Source organism: Protopterus annectens, chromosome 2.part0 (assembly GCF_019279795.1).
Source record: "Protopterus annectens isolate FY-2018-M chromosome 2.part0, PAN1.0, whole genome shotgun sequence".
Lineage (NCBI taxonomy): Eukaryota > Metazoa > Chordata > Ceratodontiformes > Protopteridae > Protopterus > Protopterus annectens.
In genome coordinates, this window is record NC_056728.1 from 1,278,773,386 (window position 1) to 1,278,797,114 (window position 23,729).

The 23,729-nt window shown below is 40.6% G+C and overlaps 1 protein-coding gene across 3 annotated transcripts in view; it reads right to left on the minus strand.

Annotated features, from left to right (window-relative positions):
* The window catches only part of FAM13A (family with sequence similarity 13 member A), a 2,572,531-nt gene that overhangs the window by 2,494,932 nt on the left and 53,870 nt on the right, over nucleotides 1-23,729 (minus strand). For 2 of the 3 annotated variants that reach the window (XM_044061452.1, XM_044061450.1), the window contains exon 1: nucleotides 12,890-13,318. In XM_044061452.1, the coding sequence (XP_043917387.1) occupies nucleotides 12,890-13,142 (253 nt within the window). In that variant the 5' untranslated portion in view covers nucleotides 13,143-13,318. Of the gene's footprint in view, nucleotides 1-12,889; nucleotides 13,319-23,729 lie in introns of those variants that run through there. The other variant, XM_044061451.1, reaches the window with a different exon arrangement.

A 23,729-nucleotide genomic window follows, 5' to 3' on the forward strand; every position in this document is an offset into this window, starting at 1 on the left:
CTTTTGTAAACATGGAATGAGCGGTATGGTTGTCTCTAGGTTGTTGCTGTGCTGAGACCATAGGCTTTTTAGGTACCATTGAAGCTTTCTCATATGTAGTCTTGCTAATGGGACCAGGAGAATGCAGGATGCCATGTAACCCAGGGCCTGTAGGAATTTCCTTGCAGTCATCTGGGTGAGTTTTGCCAAACCTTTGAAATAATGAGTTAACTTCTCTTGCTTGTCTTCTTTCAGGTAAGCCATTTGAGAGGCTGTGTCTAGATTGGCTCCTAAGAAGGTTATTTGCTGGGATGGCTGAAGTCTTGACTTTTGGAAGTTGACTGTGTATCCCAGAGCCTGTAGCAATTGTATGACATAGTTCAAATTTTTTGTCAAAATCAATTTGTTGTCCGCTTGTATGAGGCAGTCGTCCAGGTACGGGTAAATCTGGATCCCGTGGAGCCTGCAATGAGCAATTACTGAAGCCAGGCATTTTGTGAATACTCTGGGTGCAGTAGATAAGCCAAATGGCAATGCTGAGAATTGATAATGCTCTGGCCCTGCAAGAAATCTGAGGAATCTTCTGCAGCTGTGTCTGATAGGGACATGCAGGTATGCCTCCTTGAGGTCCAGAGTAACCAGCCAAGACCCCTTGCCCAGCATGGGAAGGAGTTGCTGTAGAGTCAGCATTTTGAACTTTGGTACTATGAGAAAGGTGTTTAATGCGGACAAATCCAGTATTGGTCTCCATTGAGTTTCTTTACCCCTTTGAAATCTTTCAGGATTCGGAAAAGACCAGTTTTTAGAAGGCCAATTCCTGCTGAATCTGGGTGGCTGAACCTGGAGGAAATCTTTGACCGTCTGAACTGATTTTGCTTTTTCCTCGATGGACTTTAACACATCTTTAGCATTAGCACCAAAAAGCTTGTTCTTTTCCAAGGGTGCATCAAGAAGTTTTGCCTTAACATGATCTGGTAGAGGTTGTTCTTTTAACCATGCATGTCTACGAATGACCGCACCTGTCATAGCTGCCCTACATGAAGCTTCCAGTGCATCATATCCACACTGCAGGAAGTGATTGCTGACTTGCTGAGAATTATGTACAGCTTCCTGCAAAGACTTCCTGTCTAAAGGTTCAGGAGAGGCCAATGTTTTCTGTAAATCATCTAACAGGAAATCCTGATATTGAAACATATGAAAGAGGCAATTCAAAGCTCTCATAGATAAAGTAGTGGAGGTGTAGACCTTTTTCCCCCATCTCTCTAATGACCTAGCTTCCCTGTTGGAAGGCAAAGGGTTTTTGGAGGTGGATGCTGAAACCCCTTTAGGTCCCTGAGAAATAGTTTCTAAATCAACAGCATGGGCCCTAAAGAAATGAGAATGTGTTTCTGGGACCCTATAATATCTGTCTGGCTTGGCTGGAGCAGGAGGAAGAGTATCCGGGTAACACTGGAATCAGAGTATAGGTCATCCAAAACATCAAGCACAGGAGGTATAGCCAGGGGCCTGTGTTGGGGCTTTTTAAGGAAGGTTCGAAGGCGCTTTCTGGAATCAGAATATTCCTGGCCTTGCCACTTAAAATGTTCCCTCATAGTATGCAGAACTTCCCCAAAAGAAATGTCCTCAGGAGGGGAGGCCGAGGGGATGGAGTCCTCTGCATCCGAGTCCTCATAGGTCTGAAAGAGCTCTTCCTGGCCATCGGAGTGAACAGAGTCCTCAGAATCTTCACCTGAAGGGATAGGGTCAGAGGGTTCAACACGGGGCCTCTTATCAGGAGGAGGTTGGGATCCTCTCTCAGGATGGGCCTGTGAACCTCTAATCATAGAAATTAAGTCTGCGGCCATGGTCATGATTTGTGTTTCAGGAGTAGGCTGAGGTAAGGCTTTAACAGTAAGGTGCTTGGTCTTGCTGGCTGCCTTAGCACGTGTATAGGCCTTAATTGACATGGCCATAGGAGGCCTAGCAGCTCCACGTGCAGGAGTGACCTTATCTACAGCAATGGTCTCGGGCATTTCCTCGGTTTCAGTATCCGGAGGAAAATCTGTAACTGGCGTCGGTGTGGCCTCCGGAATCGGAGGTATCGGAAGTGCGGTGTCTTCGGTTCGGGGCGGTGAAAGAACCGTCTCAGGTGGAACCGGAGCACTAGCGGTAGGTTTTGGCGTGGAGTCGGTGGAAGACGCGGGCCGAGAATGTCGGTCCCGGTCTTTTTGTTTCTTAGGAGTCTGCGATGTCGGAAGTTCCGACGGCATCGTATAAGCAAATTTATCGCCGAAAAAGTCTTCAGCGAACTCCGCCCGGCGCCTGAGAGTGTGCTTGTTGAAGCGAGCACAGGCGACACAGGCCGAGACGTCGTGGTCTGGGCCAAGGCAAGGTAGACAGTAAGAGTGGAAATCCTTATGAGGTATTTGTTTAACACAAGACAGACTATTAACTTTTTCAGTCATTTCTGACATCGGCTGAGGCAAGAAAAGGTCCCCAATGGGGTACTTAGCTTTTTTGATGACTTCGGATCGAAGAATACAGGAGCTGACCGACCGGCACTTGCGAACTGCTTCTGCTTCGGGCACCGCGCGGCAAGAAAGACTGAAGAAAATGGCGTCGGCTGATGCTTATATACTCCAGCCGCACTGACGGAGAGAAATGCGACATCAGCCGACGTCGGACCCAGACTTTGGAATCCGGCCGACCGAGGGCTGCCTGAGGCAGGACAACCCGTATGTAATGACTGCAGTTGCATTCTTGAAGGACATCTGGTTCTATCACTCCTTGGAACAGCATGTGATGAAGAACATGTGGAAACAAAACAGTCTGATCTGAAGGATGAGGAATGACCCCCAGAAAATGAAGAATTTCCTTTCACTGTTAAGTTAATTTCCTAACCCTGATAAGTGATTTTCAGAACCCATTTGTATGAAACAATCTGAATAATGGAGATTCAGACTTTCTGGAAGAAGAATAAAGGGGGTAGGGTAGGAGGGGTCATAAGTTTTCTTCAGTATTCATTCTTTCTTGTTGGACTGTCATTGGTTTTGGTCTGTTTGAAACTTCTTTTTGGAACCCTATTGCTATTTCTGCTTAACCATCTGTTCACCTGAATTTTGTTGAGACTGTTTATCCTGTTTTTTGGATGAAGAAATAAAAATTTCCCTTGAACAATTTGGAAAATAAGGGGTGAGAAATTTTAGAGATTCCCTGGATCAGCTTACCACTTTCTTCACACTTTTTGATCACCTTTGCAGCAGAGAGCCCAAACACTAAATCTCTATCCAAGGGAGAATGAAATCTTAGAGATTCCCTGGATCAGCTTACCACTTTCTTCACACTTTTTGATCACTTTTGCAGCAGAGGGCCCAAACACTAAATCTCTATCCAAGTGAGAATTTAAAATATCATTTTTAACATGATTAGGGAGGTTCTGAGAATGCAGCCATGCAAACCTACTCAGAACAGTACCAGTGGCCATAGTCTAGTTGGAAGATGTATCAACAGAGTCATACACACACAATACAAAGACCTATGCAATAGAATAAACTAAGATATTTAAAGCATATTTTTCCTTACAAGAAGAAACTGCAGATAAAACATTCCTCATACGTTCACAATTTGTCAAAATAAATTTTAACATACAGGCTCATACAATTAAAATTTCTGAAAATCAAAGTTGCAGAAGTATATGGTTTTCCCCCATACCTATCAATAATTTGAAAGAGTAGGTTTGGAATTGAAAAAGTGCTTAGCAGCAGTGGGATCAACTTCAGCTATAGCTGCTGGGTCTGGTTTGGGAATAGTGTATAAAAATTTAAAAGGTTGAGAAAATGTATACATCCCATCTGCCATTTTAGGGGCATATGGCTATCATAAAAACTGCAGGCAGTAGTAGCACACATACATCCTCTAAAGCTGACATAACAGGAGGAATTCTGGAAAATCCTTCTGTCATCCTATTTTCTTTTTTTCAAAACAAGTTTATTGTTTTAACATATAAGAGAAATATCATAACAATTTTATACAAATAATTAAAAATAGGTATTATTATAATATTCAACAAAACAACTAAAGTATTTACAAAGACATCCACTACAATCAGATCAATTAATTAAACTAAAATACTGTGCTATTGAAATTAGAATTTTTTTAACAAATTTTGTAAATTATCCCATACAATAAAATGTGATGTTTTTCTAGTTGTTCTCATTCTAATTGTGCTTATTTCCATATGACACATTATATTCATAACATTTTTAAATTCATTGAGCGAAGGACGTGTATCTGAAATCCAATTTCTAGTTATTATTTTCCTAGCCACTGCTAGGATAGACCATAACAAGGGAAGCTTAATCTTTTAACACATTGAGGTACAGGTGTGTTGAATAATATAAGAGACTTAGAAATAATGAAATTATCTGTAAAAGAGCCTGCAAAATTCATTAATTGACTTCCAGTATTCTTTCAACTTCATACAGTCATAAAACATATGAGCCCAGTCAGCATTAATTTCTACATTACATCTCTTACATAGATTATCTTTATTATTAATTTTATTCATCATCAAAGGTGTATAAAAGATCTATGTAAAAATTTCCATGTATAAAGTCTCCAGACAATGGAAGATGTAGTTCTATAAGCAGATTCCAATATATATTGTTTATCTTGTTGAGTTGGTGGGTCCCCATTAATAGAGGTGAAATAATTCCAGTATGAATCTACATTGTAAAAGTTTCTTGTCTGATAATTTTATGTATATATGAAAGTTTACCTTTATCAGAAACTTTATGCTGTAAATTTATTATCAAGTAATCAATCAGTTTTGGAATAGATTCTTTAACTGTTATAGACATTAGATCTATTCTATCAATGAGATGTTGTCTAAAGATCTGAACCTCTAACCAGCAAGTTTCTCTTAGATCAAATTCTTGTTTTAAGAAATCTACATTTTAACTTTATTATCAGATATCAGCTGATACCAGTACTTTAGATTATTATCTATAGCTAAATGAGCTCCTTCAGAAGTAGATGACATAAGCATACCCTGAGTATAAATTATAGGGAATACAATAAAATTCCATTCCCTATACTTAGGGTGCATGAATATAAAGTTACGATAACTAATAATAATATTTAATGGGTAACAGACCATATGTTTAGGTGTAATAGCTGAAGTACAAAATTCCTTTAGCAACCACAACATGGAGTTATTTATAATCATATTTTTATGTGTTAAGGAGATTTTCATGAAGTGCATACTAATTAGCTCCCAATAATCTTTCCATTTTGCGACATATGACCGATCTATTAATAAAGTAATAACTTTTATAATAGAAGAGATAATATATAAATTAAAGTCTGGAAAAGAAATACCCCCTTGAGACCAGCTATTAGCATGTTTCTTTAATGCAATCCTAGGTCTATTAGGTGCCCATAAGAAATTTAACATTAGTGTATTCAGTTTCTTGATAGTTATTTTTGTAGGTGAAAGTATTATTGATTGTATTAAGTATAAAATCTTGGGGAATATTATCATTTTAATAATTGTAAGTCTCTCCTCCATAGTAAAAAACATTTTATTCCAGGTATTAAAAAGATTTTGTATATTAAGAAAACAGGTATTATAGTTATTATATATAATAGGATTTAATATCTTTAGATAGTATTATACCTAAATAAGTTATCTGACCTGAGTTGGGTACATATTTAGTAAAATCACTAATGAGAGTATTTTTTCGTGTATATATAGGTAGTATTTTAGTTTTTTCTTCATTGAATATTAAACCAGAAATACTTTTAAAATTCATCATTTTATCAAATAAAGACTGCATAGAAGAATTAGATCCTGCTGATGTAATTAGAACATCATCTGCAAAAAGTTGAATTTTTGATGTTGTATTTTCTTCTATTTCAAAACCCTCTATGTCAGTACTGTTTCTAATCAAATTAGCCCAAGGCTCCATTACTAAAGTGAATAATAGTGGAGAAAGTGGACATCCTTGCTTTGTACCTTTAAGAATGGGTATTTTTTGTGAAACATATGTTCCTACCTTAATATAAGCCAGCGTTCCTTTGTATAATGTCGTACTATTTTCTGAGTGAATGAGAAACCCCAGTGTTCTCTCAATGAAAAAAGACTGGCACAGTCTACCAATCGTCTCAGAGAAAGAGAAACTCCAACAGAAAGAATCAGAGACTGAGCTCTCCTCTGAAACTGAGCTTGAGTGTGAATCAGAAATATGAGGAAAAAAAATAAAAACTGTTTCAGTCTCTGCATCTTCCTGCTCAGATTCAGAGTTTTGAATCTCTTCTGAAAAATAAGAATTCCTCTTTCTTTTACTAGAAACTACTTTACAAGAAGGATCAACAGCTTAAATTAAACCCTGAGCCAGACCTGGTAAACTACTCATATCCAAAGAAATTTGAGGAGAGCACATTCATGCAGTTTTTTCTCTCTGTTTTTGATAGGATAGGAAAATGGAGCCAACCATGTTACTAATGGCAGCATTGTTTCCTCAGGGATAGATATAGCATTCTGACAACATGGAAACCTGCCTTGTTCCCTCTCCCAGGACTGACATGACTGGTTTCTCCTTGCCCACTGAGGGGACCTTAACAGCTGCAGTGGACTAATTCCTGGTCCACAGTGACTGTAGCTTCTACACCAGGGGGAACTGGGGTAAAAGATGAGTGGTATGAGGCACAACAAATAGCCACAGCAGAGTCAACCACCTGCAGATGAGGCTAACCAAACAGCAATTGCTAATAAATACTATCAGTCCATAAAAAGTTATTTTTCGACAGAAATAAAACACAGTAAAAAACACTATGACAGCACCACAAAAGAAAAATAAGCATAATTTTTCCACAGAATTTTTTTTTCTGTTACTTATACCACCTTTAAACTGACAAGAAAAAAACAAGCCCTCTGTTGAAAACTACATTACATTCCTGAGACAGTCCATTAAGACAAAAAACTCCTAGCTTTAAAATTATTTTCTTGAAAAGGAAAGTAATAAAACATCAATAGAATAAAAAAAATGGAAGCCCCCCCCCACACACACACACAAAAGGGAACTAACCTGCCCAACAAAGGAAAGCACAAGCCAATTGTCAATTCACGAAAGCTTCAAAGTGTAGTGTTTGCCATCAATAAAGCTCTGAAGGGCTTTGCACCCAAATTTGTCTTTTAGGCAGCTCTGCTCAAGTTGCTTGACAGTTTGGGTGCATGAAGGTGCCCTGAAGCTTAGGAAGTTGACCAGCTAATATATCCTTTCTAGGATATAACCCATATGGCTAAGACTACTGAAACAGTGATCAGTATGACTATCACCACTGGCTACCCTCCTTACTCTCTGGCAGAAGTGAATGGATCACACCTCTTCACTTCACCCTCACTCAAGCCTCAGTCACTAGGGCCACAGAAAGGGCTCCATCCTTTTGCACCATGAAGCCAGGGGAATTTCATGGAACATAGCAGAATGAGCACTACAGATGTTAATAGTGAATATTTTATTCTGCACTTTAATTAGGATCACATTAAAATGAATGAGCAATATATTAAAATAGCATTATACACAGACTGGGAACCATCCCTGGGGAGGAGACTTTTATTTATTTTTTTAGGATAAGTAAGTTAGAATAGGGCTATGGCCACTAAGTCAGGATTGTGACACTCAGGTTGGATAATATCACTCTAAGATGTGAATTATTAGCAGACAAGGAAAGAGCCTTCCATAAACCAAGGCTAACTTCCCAAGACATTAAGTGTTGGCAGTTTGACTAAACTGAGGGGAAGCTTCACATAGATTACAGTTCTTAGGAGGATACTGTGCCTTGCTGTACAAACAATAGGGGCTTTAAAGTTACTACCTAGAAAAATAGAGTATGGATTAGTTAGTATGTAGGCAACAAAGGCAATCAGTTTGATGTAAACAATCAGAAACCCGGTTAGTCTCACAATGAACTAAGGACAAGTCTTTGAGCTAGAAAGCTGCTGAGTTTTTAATCAGCAGGAAGGTACTATTTCCACCAGCTCTGATCCAGACACAGTCATAATAAAATAAAAGGAAGCATCAAGAAAGCAAGAGAAAGAAAGGTGGTATCAAGAATGTTGGAGGCAGTGCACCGAGGCATAAGCCAAAGCTCAGTGATAGTAGACCACTAGGTTTTTTTCAGTATTTATTCTGGTTTCTAGATGTTCATTCTTGCATCAGCAAGGTTCACACGGGTGATTTTCAGTACAAGGGATGGGGCTATAAACAAGATGGGAATGCTTGTCTTATTTAAAAGTCTACTCAAGTTTGAGAAGTAGCATTTGCTGGAAATTGACTTTGATTTTCTTATTTCACCCACTGGCATTTGGATCTTTTTAGGAAACCATTTGACAGGCTACTTTTTATCCAAGAAGGAATCTCAGTAACTCAAAACAATAAGAAGAAAGTGGAGAAACATTTATCTATATATATTTATACACACACACTCACAAAATCAAATATATATATATATTTATTTGTGTGTGCCCGCGCATGTGAATTTATATACATACATATACTAAATATATATATTATATATTGTTTTCATATTTCTTCTTAACTTTTGCTAGAGAAATAAGAAGGTGGTGCTGCGGTAGCGTTGTCGTCTCACAGTAAGACATTGTCCTGTTCGATTCTCAGCTAAAGCGTCTTCTGTGTGGAGACATGCGTGAATGGGCGTACCTTCGTTGAAGGTTGTGCATCAGGCCTGGCAAGTCAGTACATAATCTACTGCCAATCATTAGCGGACTGGAGTTCCGCTGTGGCGACCCCTAATCGGGAAAAGCCGAAAGATACAACAACATCTAGCCAGCTCCACAAAGGACAAGGACAGGGTCCTGAATGCAAGGCAACTGGTCTCAGTTTGAGTAGAAAACCCAGGACTGGTAAAAGCCAAATCTTCAAGGATATTGCAAGTGAGCAGCTTATTCTGGTTCAATAACTTGCTTTTGGGGGGGGGGCTTGACAAGAGCTCCCTCAGTGAATGACTCCTGGCAGAGAATAGAAGAAGACAGTTCCAGAGTTAATGGTGAAGTGGAAGCAAATCAGATTTGTGTACAGAAGAAAATCATACAGACCAGCACAGTCTACACTGCATACTGTAGCAGAAAACCTATATAAGACAGATGTCAATAATTCAATGTGTCAAGGATCATTTCACTAAACACCATGTGTGTAGTTCCAGAAAACAAAACTAGAATTTCAATCTTTTTGTTTCCATTAGGGTGGGAGGGCTTTGCCCTCTCTATCCCATATGCTCAGATCAACCTCCTGTACCTAGTTTCTATTGCAGCTAAGTCAAGAAGTCACCATATGTCATGGTGAGTTAAGATAAAGAGAATTACAGTTCTGCTTACTCATCTGGTTCAGGACAAATAGCCTTTGAAGAAACTGGTCTTCGAATAAATGAAAAATTGCTGGGCAGGGACATTAGGATCATAAAAAATTGTCACTAACCTAGTGGCAAAACTGGCAACCAACTCTTAGCTACAACTGCCTGGAAAGATAAATGTGGTTAACGTCAGAAACATTGCCTTCAGCACTGGAAGACCATTCCAAGGGGTGATGTTGGGGTCTATACCTTTTCTATGTAGTATGGGACAGAAAGAGTGAAACTGAGGCTACAAACCTAAGACGGTCACAATGTAAGTAGCTAGAGTAAGTTTGTTTTTTTAAACTCAGCCTCAGTTTTATCCAGCATTTTATATTAATAAATGTGATTCCTAGTGCTTTAACCTATTTTAATTTAGTGGCCTTTTTAAAATTGGCATAGATTCTGCAATTGGAATTGACATCTGTTATACCAAGGCATAGCAATGTAAAACAATGAAAGTGAAATCGTTTGGGAGATATTTCTGTACACACACACACACACACACACACACACACACACACACACACACACACACACACACACACACACACACAGAGTTTTACCCTAAATCACTACACTCTGAAGCATCAATATTTATTTCATTAAAAGTTAAGATCACCCTGAATAGCAGGGAACTGGGAGGTCCACTGTCCTCTTAACTTTATATAACAACCATAAGGCTGTAATTATAAGGTTATATGTAACAGTAAGGGGGGGAGCACCATAACATAACTCAGTTCTGTTCTATCTTGCCCCGTGTCTAAAATGTATTAGACATTCATTTTGGCATGCTAAACTTAACCAATTATCACTCTGTGAATTTGTGACTGCTGAGCTCACTGGTTCCATTAAACGTTTACCTGCACTGGTGGAATACGTATTCCCTTACATTTGCCTGAGAATGTCTCAATACCCAACATATATAAAATATTGTAAGTTCACAAGTAATTAAATCACTCTGCAATAATAATCTACACGTTTAAAGCATTATACTTACTGACCCTTCACAGGCTGATGAAAGTGGCAACTTCTCTGTTGGAAAAACATACCGATTTCAAGGCAGAAAGTAGTACAGTAAACTCTCAATTAACCGACATCCATGGGGATTGGTAGATGCCAGATAACTGTAGTTTCTGGCTGCTTGAGAGTTACTATTAAAAATAGGCCTGACTAATACTGTACCCTATACTATTTGTTTGGTTTGACTTGTTCTTATGTTGAGGAGAGAGGGAATTTATTTCTATCTTCCTTTTTAAAACTCTAAAACTGTAAAAACATAAGCTATGTTTTTGCGGGGGGGGGGGGTGAGACAGAAAGTGCAATACATGAAAATTGTACTGTATTTCTTTGATTTTTTTTTCCTGGTTGCTTGACAGTTCTGTTTGCTTAAGTTCTGGTAACTGAGAGTTTACCGTAATGAAGATGGCATGGAACAGTACTGCAAATACATAGGGGCAAGCATCGACACCTGTACTGACACGACAGAGAGATGCTGCTTCAGTTCAGGGGTAGTGAAGTGCTGCTGGAAAATATCCAGTGACTGGCCAATATTGTTGAGAAGAAAGCCCAGCTGCAACAGTCTTCCCGTAAACAAGACAGGATATTTACCAGTACAAGCAGAAGCCTATACATTAATACAAGTTAGGGTGTCTGCTAAAGTCAGATACACATTGTGAGGTTTTCTGTGGAATAAACATACATTTTATTCTAATAGCTCAAGTAAAATGGTATAAAACTGATTGCATGACAAATCATAAAACAGTGCTAGTAAACTATCTACAGTGAAGAAATAGAATTAACATGTGGGGATCTGAAAAGCATCAGTAAAAGGGGCGATCCTCTTAACATTTAGTTGACAACTGGATAAGCCCACTGGACACAAGTGCCTATACTGAATGGTTACCCAGGAGCATTGTCCAGTATGTATGTAACAAATCATAAGGACTGAAGGTAAATCGTGTCCTTCTGCAGAGGATATTAGCACCTGAAACAGAACCAGTGTATACATGGGGAGCTGGCTAAAATGAAAACAGGACTTAATTGCAGGAATAATGGTAATCTTAATTTACTCATTTGTTAACAGAGTAGATCAACTACATACAATTTTTATAAAAAAGTGCATCATGGAGCATTGTCTGCTTATGTGCTCAGAGTTATACAGTGCACAAATGAAAACACAGCAGATCAAAATCATGAATAATGGATGTCATTTTTTGACACATCATAGCCATAACTCTTTGTACTATGCTGCTATACAACACTTAGTGGAAATTAACTGTATACTTTGGAGGGTTACTGTCAGAAACTCTGGGACAATTATCTCGGTGACCTGTATGGGAATATCATTGTGCAAAGCCTGAAATACTAAAAGGGTACTGTGATGTACAAAGCACAGAAATGCCAGTAGACTGTAAAGGGCTGACGGTTCCTCTCGACAAACAAATGTGGGATCCAGTCTTGAGTTATGCTGTACAACTACAGAGTACCATCCTATGTGTGTGGGCATAAATGAATGTTCAAAAAAGGTCACCAGCACAGTATACTGCACATACACCAAAAGCCTTATTATGACGATAACATTAATGAAGTTGGCATGAAGCAATGTTGGCTCCCTATGGAAAGGGGAAGGCATGATCAGACATCTTAAAGGAAGCAGTGAAGTTCAGGAATGCAGCAACTTGAACAGACTGTATAAACCATAGAACACGTTGTGAAATCAGAGGGGGATGACTCAGGAGTATGGAAGATGTATTTTTCACAATCATGGTGGAACAAACCACAAATCAGTAAAAGTGGGAGACTTTAAGTTGGCAGAGAACAAACATATTGGGAGGATGAGAAGTAAGTCTGATATAACTTACATTACAAAGGCAATAATTTATTTTGTAAACAGCAGATAAGGTAGTCCAAAAGTTATCCTTCTTTGCTGATACTTTTTGTGTTTGTACATTAAGTGAGCATGAAAGCAATCTTAGGGCATACTGTAAAATGAAATCAATGCCATTTGTCTAGATTTAACAAGTTAATACACTATATCCATACTTTAAAATAAACATTCCTAAATGGAGTCCAGCTAAACAGGTGCAACAAAGACCAAATATGAACATGCCATTACCCTGCTTTAAGAACAAAGGAAATGTTGTCTTTCATCTCCTACTTATACATACATTGTACAAGAAGCAAGACTTCTTGTTTAATGAGCAGTGGACTTACTTCTTCAGCGTTAAGTTTTACTTCCACAGTTTACATGAAACACAAATCTTCAAAAGCAGATAACAAACCACTAAAACAATAATGCATATTACATATGCAGACACACAGTATGTGTATAAAAATGTGTCTAGTTTACATATATATATATATATATGTTTCATCAGATACTCTAACATTAAATGGAAAGGTCCAATAGCTCTCAGTGTCTTTCTTCAGAGACAATTTCTTATACAGACTATGCTTTTGACTTGCAATAACTGCTTAAATATGTTAATTTGCAATACATCTACAGAGTAAGACATACCATTCTCTTTCAAATATTCCACCATATGCCATACAACAGAAGGGATTTTGTCTTTTGTCTGCCCTTGTAGTTGAAGATCAAGAAGAGAGACTCCAAACACCTTGCCAGGGTTAGTTTCCTTGAGCTTGGCCAGTGGCTGCTGCAGTAACATTAGCTTTTTCATATCTTCCTTCAGTTTCACTGCTGCTTTGTTATGCTGAAAGGAGCACAGGAAGGGAGAACAGTCAACCAGTTCGACAACAGGTGTCTCCATTGCTGATTATTGGCTAAGTAACTATTACATCTCATCTCTTGTTTAATTTTCCCAACAGAACACACTGCAGTTTCACTTTTAATACAAGCTTAAAAATTCAAACATTTAAACTGCTACTCAGAATGAAAACGAAGCAGTCAGCTGTGTTCTCCTGCAGCTTAATGAGTGGTGAGGCAGCTCCTTGACAGTAACCAAGCTGCTTGCTGCTACAGTAACTAGTGGGTGTGTCTTTTAAAGAAATGGCACACACAATAAACTCTGTAGAGTGCTGCATTACAGCCATTTCTCTCAACCACTTAGAACAAGAAATCTGGGCAAAGCCACAAGTAATGGGGAGACAAAGGCCCAGAAATAGAGACACTTTTTAAATATTGCTCTTACAAACTTAGAAAGTTGACAGACTAATAGGTTTTGCATTAGCATGAATTTTCTGAAGGATATGAAGTCTGTAACTCAAATGTCTGCCATTATTTTCTGACTTCAGTCCTCAATGGTTTACCAGTGGTTTGCCAGAAAACCACAATTTTATGAGAAACAAGTCAAAAATATAAGACAAAAATCTGGACATTTTGCAAAAATCTGGACAGTTGATAAGTACAGCCTTGCTCTCCATGGGTGATACTCAACTAGTTTTTACTCAAGATACTGAACACAATATTATGTGATGTAAATAAATATATTAAAATACAATACTGGTACTGAAGCAGCATTTTAGTAAAGCTGTCACTGCTGTAAAAATCAGTATGTATACAGACTTACATACATTTTCCCTTAAGCAGTCAAACTACTGTCTATGAAACAGAAACTAGATGAGATGTAACCTTTTTTCGCAAGGGTCCTGATTTAGGTTCATAGGTTTATACTAGGCTATCTGCCCCAAGGCATTTATAAGCCTAGCCCAAATTTTTGTGGCTTACGCCACCCCTTATATGAAAAAATAATGTGCCCATTAGTTTGTTGGGTGGATTTAAACTGTAAACATTTAAGAGTCTTCCCTTAGCCTACACAGTCAAACTGCCCAACACTCTACCCCATCCCCACATTTATGTACTGTGCATACTACATTTATTGACCATGCCCTGCCTGTTTCTAAACACTACAATATTGACCTACTTATGGAGACCTAACACCTGCTGCAGGGCAAAATTTAAAATCTCAGAATCAGCTGCACTGAATGCTAACATAACAGATATAGTTAAAGTCTAACAAACAAAAGTATTACTCCCGTACATGTGAAATGTTTAAAAACTATAACAAAAGGAAAAAGGCATACTAAGTGTACACGAAATGTATTCAAGAACACCCCACCACATTTTGTGTGCTTTCTAGTCACTCCAAAAGATTAAACTAAGTATACATGTAGTCTACAGTTTGTGGTAACCTTTATGAATCCCTGTCAATATTTAAGGCTGCAAGAAAATTAGTATGAAAACTAAAATTAGGAGGAAGAAGTTGTGAGTTATGCCTGTGTTGTCTGTTCACTCAGAGCAGTGTCCACTTAGAACAGGCTTTATTGTATCCCGGGGATATACTTAAATGGTATAAAACAAAAAAGTATATAATGGCAACATTTTACATTCCATTGAATTACATTATTCTCCAGTCAGGAGGTAAAACCTGTCATTTCCCAGAATTAGTTTTTTTTAGCTATACTGAAATACAGATAAAATTCAGGTCCCAACAAGAAGGAAAGTACAGTTGTGTAAATAAACTTATCATAATATTAGACGTTCTGATTGATCACTGTTGAAGTAGCCTAGGATATGACCACCAGCCAGCTAGCTTTCAAAGCTTCAGGGAATCTCCCACACACACAGTGAGAAGTGAATAAAAAGAAGTTATGTACATACCATAATATTCCATGTTTGTAGTTCATCTCGCCTACATTCTTGCTGGATGGGTTTGGAGCCAAACCTCGGCTCCGACTCGGCCGATACTAAAGCTCTAGAGCTTTTACTGACTCAAGGCTATCCCCTATACCATGGCGCACCACGGCAATACCCCAGATGTTGTTTGCAAGAAACTAACTAAATACATAAGACAGATTATGCTATCAATAACTATTTACATATAAACAAAAATATTTTGTTTTATCATCTATAGTATATGGACAGATAACTATCACAAGGTCAGACAGCAAAAGGATAGTCCACCAGTTCCTCCAGGATACAGGAAGGGTGAAGGAGGGTGGGATGCAAGAATGTAAGCAAGATGGACTACAAACATGCAACGTTATGGTAAGTACATAACTTCTTTATGTTATGCAGCCCTATCTCGCTGTAATTCATGCTGGATGGGGCAGCGTCCCCAGCACCTTTTTCCCGGGTGGCTCAAGCAAAGAGACTCTTCAGCATAGTGGACCCAAAGGATGACCTGTCCCGGGAGGCCATATCTAATTTATAATGACTGACAAAAGTATGAGGTCTTGCCCATGTAGCAGCTGCACAAATGGTATCAATTGGGAGTTTTGATTTGAAGGCATATGAAGCTGATACTGATCTAGTTGAATGGTCTCTTAATTTAGCAGGTAGTTGTTTCCCAACATTTTTGTAAGCAAATGAGATGCAATCTGAAAGCCATTTAGACAGTTACCTTGGAAACGGGTAAACCTTTGTTTTTCTCTGAGAAGGAAACAAACAATTTCATCCGATTTCCTGAAATCTTTTGTCCTGTGCAGGTAAAATCGGAGGATTCTATGGACATCTAATTGATGCAGTCTGTATTCTGATTTATTACCATAATTGGGGAAGAATACTGGTAATTCAACAGCTGTGTTTAGATTATTTTCTGAGCATACCTTAGGGAGGAAAGAAGGATTAGTTCTTAGGGAAACTCTGTCCTTAAGAAAAAATAATATATGGAAGTCGAATGGTCAGAGCTCGCAATTCTGAAACCCTCCTAGCAGATGTAATAGCTACTAAAAACAATGTCTTCCAAGACAACAATTTCAAGTCAGATGAAGAAGCTGGTTCAAATGGTGGAGAGATCAATGAGGTCAGAACTAAGTTTAAGTCCCAGGGCTCCGGAGGTTGCCTGATTGGAGGTCTGAGAAGGAGGACTCCTTTCAAAAAGGTTTTACATAAAGAGTGGGACATAATAGAGTTTCCCATGTTCCCAAAATTATAATTTGAGATGGCAGCCAACTGAACTCTAATGCTAGCAGCTGCAGCTCCTTCTTAAAAAAACAGATGTGAGGAAGGACAGAATAGACTCAATGGGGGCTGAGTAGGGATCTATGCCCTGTTTTTCCACCCAAATGGAAAACCTTTTCCATTTGCTGGAGTATAATTTTCTGGTGGAAGGTTTGTGGGAAGAAATGAGGATGTGCTTTACAGTAGGAGAAAGGGATAAACACCTGACTATTTGTGGAACTGGAGCAGCCATGCTGTCAATTTCATGGTGTGGATGGTAGGATGGAACTGTCCCGACTGATGAATCAGGAGGTCTGGAAATGGTTCCAGAATCCATGACTCCTCCAAGAGATAAGACCACAGGAAGGGGAACCAGACTTGGCGAGGCCAGTAAAGAGCAATGAGGATCAGGGTACTCTTTAACAGTTTTGCTTTCTGAATCACTTTGGGTATGAGGGGAAAAGGTGGAAAAGCATAAAGAAGTCCGGGAGGCCACTTGTGGACCAGAGCGTCCCTGGGTGACATCCCCAATGGGGAATGAGGGCAAAGTAGTTGCTGCAGTTGGTGTTCATGTGCATGGCGAATAGATCGCAGCAAGGCTGGCCCCATCTGTGGAAAATCTGCTCTGCAACTTCTGTTTTCAGGGACCACTCATGAGGAATCAGAATTGCTCGACTCATTTTGTTTGCTATAATATTAGACTTCCCCGGAATGTGCGTTGCTACCAGAAAACGTTGAGAGTCCATCACCCATTTCCATACTCTTAGTGCCTCTCGACAAAGTGGGTAAGACTTGAATCCCTCTTGCTTGTTTATGTACTACACTACTGACATGTTGTCTGATTGAATTGCAATTGTTCCGGTAGGAAGAGAGCTGTGAAGTGCTTGCAATGCATATAGCACTGCTCTCATCTCCAAAACATTTATGTGCAAGTGGTTTTCATGATCCTGCCAGATACCTTGGACTGTCATTCCCAGGTAATGCCCCCCCCCCCCCAATCTGGGAAGCATCCGTGGTTAAAACTGCATTTTGATGAGGGAGAACAAAGGGACGACCTACATAAAGCTGGTCTGTATGTAACCACCATGTTAGATCCTTCTTGCAGGAATTTGTAATGATTATTTGGTGGGACAAGGGTAGATCCTGCATTGACCACTGGGCAAATAGTAGCCACTGAAGCACTCTCATATGTAGATGGGCTAGTGAAACTAAAAGAATGGTGGATGGCATAGTACCTAGGACTTGAAGAACTATTCTGGCTTGTACTTTGTCTTTGTTCAGCAGAAGTCTGACTTGGTTGTGTAATGATTCTATCCTTTCTGGAGTCAGATTTGCTGTCATGGTGGTTGAGTCTAGATCTGAGCCTAAGAAGACAATACGCTGCGATGGAGATAAAGCAGATTTTTTTAGATTTAGTGTAATTCCTAACCTGGCACACAAGGATAGAGTCTTGTCCCTGGCTCGGATTAGTTGGTGCTTGGTAGTAGCAGTGAGAAGCCGGTCGTCTAAGTATGGAAGCACCCAGAATCCCTGATGTCTCAGGTGAGCTGTGACCACCGCCATACATTTGGTGAACACTCTGGGACCTGTAGTGAGGCCAAAGGGCAGTGCTCGAAATTGGAAATAACTGGTTCCCAGCCGAAAGCGTAGGTGTTTTCTGGAGCGCATGTCCATTTTGATATGGTAGTACGCGTCCTGAAGATCTATGGAGCACATCAAATTGTCAATTGTCTTTTCTGATAACCTGAAGAATTGACTGCAGAGTGATCATTTGGAACTTCAATTTTTTTACAGACTTGTTCAGCTTGCTGAGATCTAGAATTGCTCTCCAGTCCCCAGTCTTTTTTGGAACTAAAAAGAATCGACAGTAAGTTCCGGATCCTATTTGCTCTGTGGGGACTTCTTGGATAACTCTTTTTTTGAAGCAACATGATGACCTCTAACACTGCACGGTCTATTTAATTGGGTGATACATCTAATAAAGACTGATTTGCGGGGGGATCGGAAATAAAAGAAATGAGGTAACCTCTGTAAATTATATTTTGTACCCATCAATCTTGAGAAATTTGTAGCCAGGCGCTTGGGTACAGTGAGAGATGACCCCTGCCTGCCTCCAGAGATGGACAGTCGGGCAACCCTTCAGAGGCAATGAAAGGGCCGATCAGAAAAAGCATCTCTATCATCATGGTGTTGTGGACCCCCTCTGCTGCAAGAGTGGCGAATTCCATTATAACCCCCTCTTCTGCCTCTAGGGGAGGGTTGACCATGTGGTTGAGGGAAACCTTTTAGATTTTCGGAACCACATTTTTCCTCCTCTTTGACCCTTGGGATAGGGTCTGGAAGGACGGGAAAAACGGACTCTCACAGCAGATAAGGTTTTCCTTTCCTGCTCGCACCTGGTCAAAGTCTCTTTTACCTGAGGTCCAAAAAGAGTTGAAACATCAAAGGGGACATTGGTAAAGGAAGACTTGAAGGACTCCGTAAAATTGCATAAACGCATCCAGGAATGTCTCCTAAGAGATATTCCTGATGTGGCTACCCTACTCGCTCCATCAGCTGTGTAAAGAATCAGCCTCATGGAGGAGTTAGCAATAGAGGTAAGGGGAGAGAGCTGCAAAAATATCTTGTCAGCAGATCCCAAAGCTACTGAACCCTGAAGGGTATCTCCCAACTCTTTTAGGAGATCCCTTTGTAGTCTAGTAAAATGGGAGAGATAGTTCAGCGATCATAAGGTAAAAGCTGCTGAAGAAAAGGTACACTTTCCATAACTATCCATCGTCCTTGACTCTTTATTAGGAGGATGGATAGTTGAGGATGTCTTAGATAACTCCTTCTTTGTGGCTGCTGCTACCACCATAGCATCCACAGGTACTCCCTTGGTTAGAAAGGTTTTGTCTTCTGGAGCAGTGATAAACTTATTAGGCCTCCTCAGGACAGGCTCCACTGTGTCCAGAGAGGTCCAAGCTTTTTGAGATATGACCCCTAACAGCTGGTCATATGGCGGTGTCACCCAGGAGGTGGAAGGTCGGGAACCAAAAGCCTCAAGGTACACTGATTCATCCTCAGTAGGGTTAGAGGTCTTCCAATCACCCCTCTGTCTAAGGATTTCTAGGATATCTGCAAAAGAGACATCCTCAGAGGGGGATCTTGGGGACCCTTCTGACTCATCCAAATCAGTGTCAGAAGTGACAGACTCGGGTGAGTCAATATGCTTCCTCTTGCAGACTCTCTTCCTAGGGACCTCCCCAGTGGGGTAATCTGAGGAGGTTTTGGAAGAGGGGACACCTCCTATGGGGGCTCCTTGGGGCTCTGGTTTCCTACGCTTAGGGGCAGGTGGGGGAGAAGAGGCTGCTACTGGCTGCTGGAGGGACGTCAGGTCCAATGGCAGGGCTTTTGTACTTGACAAAGCACTCCTTATCGCCTCGAAGGCCTTACCACCCCACTCCGAAGAAGACCCTCACTCCGAGGAAGCGGAAGGTCAACTCCGAGTCGGAGGAGCAAGCTCTGAAGCAGATGTGGGAGTCGATCTTACATGAGCCAAAGCACCGAGAGGGAGAGTCGGCTCAGAAGAAAAGCTGGGGTGACTATCCCTCCCGGAGTCGACAGGAAAGCGTCGGCTTCTAGACCTCTTGGCTCCAAACTGAGCTGATGAAGCTAGAGTTATTGGTTCTGAGGAAGAGTTCTCGGAACTGAAGGTTCCAGCATAATATGACCTGAAGCATTAGACTCCAAGAGTGAAGCAGTTGGAGGAGGAAAGTACAGTTGTGTACACTTACCATAGATGTAGATGTTCGAGTGTATTCACTGTTGCAGTCATTACATTTGGGTAATCTGCTGGCAGGTTGCCCTCAGTTGGCCTGAATAAAAAAGTCTTGGGTCCTGCATTGGTTGCTATCTCCTCTTCCATGATGTCAGGTCGTCAGGGGTATAAAACATGGAGCCAATGCTATTTTATTAAGTTTTTCTTGCCCCAGATGTCAGGTGCCACCCCAAATGGGGAGCAAAAATATATATATATAAATAAACAGTAAATATATAAATGCACTTTTAGAAACATAAACTTTACCTTCAACTAAAAGCAAATACACCACAAAGGCTTTTGAGTATAGTGAAGGAAAGAAAAGGTATAGAAAGGGGGATGGCGGATGGGTAACCCGGACTGCAACAGTAAATACACTCGAACATCTATATTTATTATTACTGTACTATGTTCTTCGTGTTTCACTGTTGCAGTCATTACATTTGGGTAGAATCCCAAAGCTATGGATGGGAGGATGGAACTAAACAGAATTAGGAGCGGATATAAGGCCCTGAAGGACTGCAGTGGCGAAGCCTGCCCTGGATTTGGAGAAGAGAGGTAAATGATAATGCTTTGTGAAGGTATGAACAGAGCTCTAAGTAGCAGCTTCTAGAATGTGTTTGGTTGGGACCCCTCTGAGAAAAGGTGCTGAAGTAGAGGCAGCCCTGGTGGAATGTGATCTGATCCCCTTGGGCACAGGTTTACCATGGTGCAAATAGCAGAAACGAATGCAGTGGCTTATCCATTTAGAAATAGTCTACTTTGATATAGCCTTCCCCTCTGACCCTGCAGCAGATGCTACCAGTAGTTGCTCAGACTTTCTTAGAGATTTGGTCCTATTTAGGTAGAATCTTAGGTGTCTGTGTACATCCAATGAATGCAGAATCCGCTCCCCCTTGTTCTGCGGATTTGTGTAAAACGTTGGCAGGTGAATGGTCTGGTTAAGAGCCACACTGAATACTACCTTAGGCATAAAAGACGGATTGGTCCTGAGGGACACCCTGTCCGGGTAAAATATAATAAAAGGCTCCACTGCCATGAAAGCCTGTAGTTCTGAAACCCTTCTTGCTGAAGTGACTGCCAAAAGAAAAGCTGTTTTCCAAGATAGAAATTTTATATCTGCAGTAGCTGCTGGTTCAAAAGGAGGCAAGGTGAGTTTTTCCAGCACAAAATTGAGGTTCCATGCAGGAGTTGGTGCTCTTCTGGGAGGCCTTAAATTTTTGGCCCCTCTAAGACACTGTTTAAGCAGAGGATGAGAAAAGAGTGGTGGCTCTGTGTTGTAATGAGCCGAGATGGCAGAGGCATGGACTTTTATTGAAGAAAAAGATAGGCCCTTGTCAAGCATCTCAGTCAAATATTGTAAAATCTGAGGAATATTGGGCTTTGCTGAGTCTATTCCTTGTGCTTTGTGCCAAGCACAGAATCTCTTCCATTTATCAGCATAAGATTTTCTAGTACTAGGCCTTCTGGCTTCCAAAATGACATCCATTACTGATTTAATGAGAGGTGTTGTTTGAATAATTAGTTGATTAGCCATGCTGCAAGATTCAGAGTTTGGAGCTGAGTGTGCAGAATTTGATAGTTCTGCTGAGACAGTAGATGAGGTATTTGAGGCAAGTACCATGGAGGAAGGTGAGACATATTCCTTAGAAGCGGGTACCAGTGCTGGCGGGGCCAGTCCAGAGCAATTAGGATAATTTTTGTTTTCTCCTGTCTGACTTTTAGTAAGACATTGGAGAGTAGAGGCAGAGGGGGAAAGGCATAGACTGATAGGTTTTTCCAGCTGAAGGATACAGCACCCGCTTTCCATGCTTTTTTGTGTTGAGCTCTTGTGTAGAATTTGTCCAAATGATAATTTTGGGGAGAGGCAAATAGATCTATGTCTGGGCTCCCCCACTTCTGTGTTAACATGCTGAAGATTTGTGGATCCAGTTTCCATTCATGTGGGTCCATAAGATTTCTGCTTAGGTCATCTGCCAGAGTAGTTTGCTTTCCTGGCAGGAATTGAGCTTGAAGATGTATTTGGTAAGTCAAGGCTGTGTTCCACAAAGCCATGGCTAGTCTGCAAAGGGGGTAGGAATGTGTACCCCTTGCTTGTTTATGTACCACATAACTGTGGTGTTGTCTGTCTTTATCAGTAGTTGTCCTGGATGAAGTAAGTCCTTGAAGGCTGTCAGAGCATTCTGAACAGCTAGCATCTCTTTCTGGTTGATAGGCAGATGCATTTGGCTTGGGCTCCATTTGCCCTGAATGCTTCTCCCTGCCAGGTGGGCCCCCCAAGCATAGTCTGATGCATCTGTAGTTAGGGTTTGGGTGGCAGGGGGTAGAGTGAATGACAGTCCCTTGTTTTGGTGACATGTCTCTGCCCACCAAAGAAACTCCTGTTGTAGGCAGGGAATGAGAGGAATCATTGTTTCCAGGCTGTGACAATGTTGACTCCATAAACGTTTTAGGCATCATTGAAGTTTCCTCATATGCAGTCTCGCATATGGAATTAGTAGAATGCAGGATGCCATGAACCCCAAATCCTGCAGAATTTGTCTTGCAGATAACTGGGTTTTTGTTGCCATTTGTTTGAAGTATGTTGTCAGTTGCCTTTGTTTGTCTGGCGTGAGGTAAGCCACTTGGGCAGTTGTATTCAAGCTTGCACCCAGGAATGTAATTATTTGAGAGGGTACCAGTTGTGATTTCTTTTCGTTTATGGTGTACCCTAGGCATGCTAGAAGCCTTTTTACAATACTCTGAGAATCTCAAAGAAGAGTGTCCTTGTCTTCTGCTTGAATGAGACAATCGTCCAGATAAGGATAAATTTGAATGCTTCTTTGTCTGCAGAATGCAATTACTGGTGCCAGGCACTTTGTAAAGACCCTGGGCACAGCAGATAAGCCAAAGGACAGTGCACAGAATAGGTAATACAAAAACCTTGCTTTGAAGTGGGGGTATCTTCTGCATGATTCCCTTATTGGGATATGCAGGTATGCCTCTTTTAAGTCTAGAGTTACTAACCAAGCATTCCTGCCTAGCATAGGCAGTAGCTGTTGTAAAGTCAGCATTTTGAATTTTGGAATGTCCAGGAACGTGTTCAGAATCGATAAGTCCAGTATTGGATGCCATGAATTGTCTTTTCTGGGTACCAGGAAAAGTCTTGAATAAAAACCTTGTCCTTTTTCCTTTTCTGGTACAGGTTGAATAGCCCCCATATCCATGAGGGACCTGACTTGTTTCTGGGCCTCTGCCCACTGTTTTTTTGGCAGGTCCGGCCATCCGTTTGGAATTGGCAAAGTATGGAAATGAAATCTGCACCCCTGGAATACTATGTTTAATACCCACTTGTCCTGGGTAATTAAATGCCAATTTTGAGCATGAAGTGCTAGTTTTCCCCCCAAGGGGGCTGCCAAAAGATAAGTGCTTGGTGATGGTAAAGGAAAGTCATTGAGACTGCTTACTGTAGGGTTGTGCGTTGTTTCCTCCAGATTTGAATGTGGAGGCACCCCATTGCTTTCACCTGTAAGAACCCTGTGATTGGTATCTGGAGCCTTTTGAGCGCCTGGATTTGCCCTTAGTGGCTCTGTTGGACACAGGAAAGGACCAATTTTTAGTAGGCCAGTGCCTACTGAACCTGGGTGGCTGCACTTGCAAGAAATCTTTTACAGTTTG